Source organism: Macadamia integrifolia, unplaced genomic scaffold (genome assembly GCF_013358625.1).
Source record: "Macadamia integrifolia cultivar HAES 741 unplaced genomic scaffold, SCU_Mint_v3 scaffold_176A, whole genome shotgun sequence".
Lineage (NCBI taxonomy): Eukaryota > Viridiplantae > Streptophyta > Magnoliopsida > Proteales > Proteaceae > Macadamia > Macadamia integrifolia.
The window spans coordinates 69,204-75,203 of NW_024870630.1; the positions used below are offsets into that span (position 1 = coordinate 69,204).

At 36.9% G+C, this 6,000-nt stretch overlaps 1 protein-coding gene across 1 annotated transcript; it reads right to left on the bottom strand.

Annotated features, from left to right (window-relative positions):
* Window positions 1-2,875: 2,875 nt before the first annotated feature.
* On the bottom strand, window positions 2,876-5,653 carry LOC122071037 (inositol polyphosphate multikinase beta-like). Its single transcript, XM_042635303.1, has 2 exons — window positions 4,958-5,653; window positions 2,876-3,950 (listed from the first exon to the last, which is right to left on the bottom strand). Exon 2 carries the CDS (start codon window positions 3,859-3,861, stop codon window positions 2,986-2,988), a length of 876 nt encoding a protein of 291 aa, XP_042491237.1. The 5' UTR covers window positions 3,862-3,950; window positions 4,958-5,653; the 3' UTR covers window positions 2,876-2,985.
* Between the last annotated feature and the right edge of the window lie 347 nt (window positions 5,654-6,000).

Sequence of the window (6,000 nt, forward strand, 5' to 3'; positions counted from 1 at the left end):
ATGTTTGGGTTTAGGGTATCCAAGCACAAAAGATGTTAAACAGGTGTAACATACAATGATAAAATTACGTATGATCAGATTGAGCCCAAGTTTTGCAGACAAATAAACCTCAAGGTCCCCTATTTATATGTCAAGTTTCAGCCCAAACAAAACTTACCCAATCACTAAATGAATAACTTAAAAATTCAATACTATCGAAAGGGTGCACAGAACTACGTTTACGATGGTTGCATAGTCATATGAAATATAGGGAGATTATATGATTGAATTTAAATTTAAAATTTGACATGTGTCCTATCTAACCTTCCACAATCTATCCAATTGCCAGGTGGCAAATTGAGGCTAACGGCAAGACAAGACAGTCTACTTAACTCTATACCCTTTTGCCTTCTTTAAAAAATATGATTTTGTACAGGAAAAAAATTATCTATGTGAAAGGAAAAAATTTATCTATGTGCCATAATTAGAAAGTTCTCTTAGAATTACTACATCACCGGTCCAATTGGTAGAAATAGGTGGCCCACTTAGAACACCTCTCATAGCAGGTCAGTCTAAAAAATTTTTAAAAATAAATAAATAAATAAATTTGCTATATGTTTCATGTTATTTCCGAGTTCACTGGAGTTTTCAGGGTTAGATAGTAATGGGGTGAAGGCTTCACGAAGTTAAAGATTTCATTAGGGAGAGAAGAAGAATTTGCAGGTTTTTTTCATGATAATTTGCATGTTTGAAATTTGATGTTAAGTAAGCTAATGGTTAAAGTTAAACCACATTATTTCTGCCTGAGTTGTAGTCTATTCAGTTCCCTATGGAGCCATTCAAAGCCAGCAACTTTAATGGCTTCCCCACAATTCCTGAGACCTTAAAAACAGTAGTTCGATGAGGAATCATCAAAAGGATATGTAAACTTTACAGGTAGTAGAGGAGGTTAATAAACAGAATGAAATCGCATAAGGAACGCAAGAATTGGAGAGTAAGGCTTGTCAATGAAACAAGTAATAGAGTTGATTGAAGTCACCAAATTTACCACAAGAGAAGCACTATATATTACAATGAGATACACTACCAAGTTCAAAAAATGAGAAACTACAAAAAATGAAGGTAATGATAGGGCTGAGGCCTTGGAATCTTATGCAAATGAGAACAAGCAACTGTGAGGTTGCCATTGAAGTTAAAATGGAAATATAATTTCGTGTTCCCATCGTCGACCTCTTTAATTCAACTAGTATTGGTAGACTATCTATATGTATGAACACAAATCACCATGAGAGATGAGAAATGACTAGGAATTGGAGCAGAAAGGAAGAAGAGTGAGCTAAGGCAGTTTATTATAGAACAGAAAGTATCAGCAAGGACCAAAATGATATAGACATAAGAAAGTCCTTGAGGGTGATAGAATAGGGGCTTGTACCAACGCAGAAACCAAAACTATCATCAGGTTAGGGGCATCAAGAGAGAACATTTAACACTAAACACATTTGTATGAGAAGTGATGCGCCTGCAGTAACAACTTGACTGAAGGTCACAGGAGGCAGAGGATGAGACAACATATGTACAAGATCAACTGACATACTCATGGAGAAAAAATAAAGAGATCCAATGGTTAGAAGAGAAGCTCAAGGGGTGGACAGAAAATTGAAACTTAAAAGAAACAGAATTAGTAAGGAATAGAAACTGAAATAACTACAGACCACCAACTCTGATGGACCTCAAACTCGAGCGGATGGAATGGAATGGAAGGAAAGAGGGAATAAACTCATCAAGTTTGAGCCAGTGTCAACAGGTTGAAACCACTGTTACAGCAGTAGTAACTTGAGGACAGAATTGAGAAGGAAACCGGAACTACAAGCTGCTGTACCTTTTTGGAATCGACAGTATTTGCTGATGAAACATAGAGAAACCTCGACAGCAATGATGGAGGACTGAGATCCATTTTCTACCTTCAAACATGAGTCCAAAATTGCAGCAATAGCATCCCATGCAATCTATGGATATGCATGCAGGAAAATAGGAAGAGTAAAGGAAGAAGAAGAGAGGGCAGGGGACATGACCAAGGCTTCACCAGCAATCAATCCTTAGATTCACTGACTTGCTGTTTCACCACAGTGGCAAGCATTTAATCGGAAGTCCAAATCGTGGGGAGTGTCTCCCTTCACTCTTATGTTTAATACCAGCAACAACTATAACAAACTAAACCCCATGCGTGGAGGCCTCTAGGTAGAATGGAATCTCCAATATGCTATTACAAGCAAAAAAAGGCAACGTATGGTTAAGAACTGACTTTGGAGAGAGAGAGAAGATACCATTCATTGGAAAGACAGATGGAGAGAGCATTCTGATGTTTATCATACCATAAACATAAACATGGATACCATTTTTCTCTATGTACTTATGCATGCTCAACCCCATTCTAATGGGATTCCAGCCTCCAGCAGAATCATTTACGTAGAAACTATTTTAATAATTCTAAACCATCTAATAAACCCAACAAGAACTATATATATATATATATTTTTTTTTTTTTTTTTAAGGCTCGATCAACTTATGGATCAAATGGTGTGTAGTTTCATTTTCTTGCTTGTCTTGGGAATCTGATTGGCAAGGGGTCAAAGTAATGGGATTCTCATGTTCTCCATCAAACAAGGATTCTTCAAGATCTCTTTGAAAAACTAATTGTTAGGGATCCATTTGTTTCTATGTAAAAGCAACATAAAAGGAAAATTTTCAGGTAAAATCAGTATAAAAATAAGTAGCAAATCATGTACTTTGAAACTCTTCAATCACTAATCTAAATTCAGCCAATCTCTTTCATTAACGTCAATGATATCAAAGCTATTAGAAGAAAAAAATTAAAGCAAAAAAAGAATGGCAAATCTTCAGGGAACAAGCAATGGAAATGAGAAAGTTAAATGCAGGAACCAAAAGTTCACCAGTTAAAAATACTATCGTTATTCCTTGACACTATTTTCAAAAAACAAAGCAATTCTACTCAGGTACCCGTAAACCACCTTTGATGGTGCATTCATCTGGGCAGGTTAGTATCTCTGAGACAAACTTTATCAAAGAGCATAGCCCCCCCAAGAAGTTATGATCAATTACACCTTTGCCTTCCACAACATGAGCAAAATCGACCAGCTTGATTTCAGCACTACATGTCCTTCCTTCCAGCGCTGCCTCTTTTTCATACATCATAAGAACTGAACAAGAGTAGAAATGAAAATCTGTTTGATCTTCAAACCATGCTTTCAGCTCCAACAGTTGTGCCAGAATCCCAGTAGAACCACCATAAACAATTGATGCAAACGAACAATCCGGATTCGAATCTGAAGATGGGTTAAAAGAAACAAACTTCCTCAAAACTGACCTCACATCATCCACAGTAAAACCCTTGACACGCTTCTTGTCAGGCTTCCAGAACCCTGATTCCTCATTTTCATAAGTCTGCAAGCCAGAAATCCTAAAACCCAAAAACAAGCTTGTGGATTCTCTATCCTTAATAACGCATTTTTTTTCATAGTCTTCAGACGCTTGGGGATACCAGGTCCTGGAGCCGATCTTGACATCCATAACAGATGGATGAACATAATTGGAGACGAGATCCTGTAAAACAAGGTGAGGAAGCAGACCAGATCCATCTGAAGCTTCTAGAAGCTGAGTGCCATAAAAGATAGGAAAGAATCGACGGATGTGGTCTGGGATTCTGGTGTTGGATGAAAAAGAAGTGTAGAAAGCCACCTCATTGGACCCACGTTCATCATTCTGAAGGGGCTTGCAAAAGTGGCCTGAATCATCCATGAGTGGGCCAAGCTTTCCACCACCAGCTTGGTGGCCTGCAACCTGATTAGATGGTACCTTGAGCATGATCTTATAAATTCAAACCCAACAGCAAAGACGATATTTCTCCAATTCTCCAATCCAGTAATTCTGAACAAGAAGTGAAGAAATCCTCCCTGGGACAGGTCACAAAATCCACTTTTACTATTAGATGCATAAAAAATATATTTTTTAAATTAAAAATAAAATAAATAAATATATAAAAACTTCAAACTGCCTGTACATGCATTTTTTTTTTTTTTCTTTTAACAAGAGAAAAATAGATTGAATGAAATGAAATAAAATTGAAATTGTGATTCATCTATCTGTGGTGCTGCTTCCCTTAGGAGGCTTGTTGTATCTATATAAACTGTTTCTCTTAAAATAAATAAATAAACTTCCTCCCTCCCTCTACATTTGACTTAAATAATTCTCACTTAATTACAAGACCATAAACCAGGAAGAAAAGAGGGCATCAACATCCCTGTTACCAGTAAGAGAGAAAAACATAACCCCTCAAAAAGGTAAAAGAAAATAAAAGCAGAACCATAGAAGCTGAGGATCCAAATGGTTTAATTAGAATTGAATGGACAAAAATATTTTCCCTGTATACTTTTTCTAATGTTCCAAAACAAGAACAGATTTGTATACATTTTTTTTCTCTTAGGTTAGCAACATAAAACCCAACAACCAGAATAAGAACAGAGAACCTAAGGCCTCTTTTGGTTAAGTCTAAAGTGAAGTGAAATGAAGTAAAATAAAATTTTCATTGGTAATGAGAAGTGGAGTGGAACAAGAGAAAAGAAAAGAATTTTTTCAATAAGATGTTCGGGCAGAAGCAGAATTGATGTACACTGGAGGGAAAATAACAAGAGTCAAGTTCCAATTCAGCAAAAGCTGAATTATTGTGGCAAAATATGGGAGATGACACCCGAAAACTCCCAAATATGAGTAGAAACAACAAGTGTAGTCTTGTTATAACCTCTCAAATCAACAAAATCAACAACAATTATGTTAGAGGTTTCACTCAGGCACAGGATCTAACAATTCCAGTGCATCAATTATCATCTTGCATTTCAAATGTATCAGTATAACCCTGTTAGACAAATACCATAACTGGAATGAAATCCAAGGGAGCCCAAACCTATTAACTCTTCTGCCACCTTGCAGAGACATTCTGCCACCTTGCAGAGACAAATTGGACTTCATATTCAGAAATACTTCTCACCCTCTCCTGTAGAAGCCAGAAAAAGCTTGTTTGATAAACAGAGAGAGATTTAGTCATTTAGAGATGTTATCTTCTAAGAAGGAAAGACAAGAAGAAAGTAGAAATTAGCCCAGAACCGAGAAATAATGAGAGGAGGGAGTGGGGAAGGGAGCATGAGAATTCAAATAGCAATGCCAGCTCAAAACTCACCCACAAACAGCGAATCAAGACACAAAAGACGGTGAAAAAAATTTCTGGCTTCCTTCAACTGGGTTAAACTGAAAAATGATCGTGGATTTGAACTACATTTCAAGTCTCATAGTAACCTTATCCCGGTTCCAATCAAATGCAGATCATAAAACATCTTCAACAACATACAAACTTGCCTTCTCCCAACTTAATGGGGTCGTGATGGAGAAATCAGACGCAAGAAGAAGAAGAAACAACCATCTTTGTGGCTGGAAGAATAGAAAGAAGAAGAAGAAAAAGGAGGAAGAAAAGGAGGCTCGATCCAGCCTTTCCAGCGCTGGATCGAGTCCCTCTCTCTTTTCCAGATTTCAGCAAATCTTGTGGGCCCCATTAGTTGTTAGTTTAGTAGTTTATTTTTAGAATATTATTTTCCTTGTTAGTCTTTTAATTAATTAGGGAACTACTTTATTAGTTGTTAGTTTTTAGGAAGTCTTTATTTACTTTCCAATTGGCTCTTTTTATTTTTAGTAACTAAGTTTATTATTTATGTAATGGCCTAGGCCACGATGGAATGATGAAAAATTATTGAAAGCAGCCAATGAGCAAACCTTCCCACCCCTCTCACTATTCTCTCTCTCTCTCAATCTCATCTTTCTCTCATTCTCTCTATCTCATCCTCTCTTTCTCGCTATTCTCTCTCATCTCGTCTCTCTCTTTCACTGTCTCTGTCCTCTTGGTTGCTGTTACATTTGCTGCAGCTACTGAACAACAGTGGAAGACCATCTCAATCA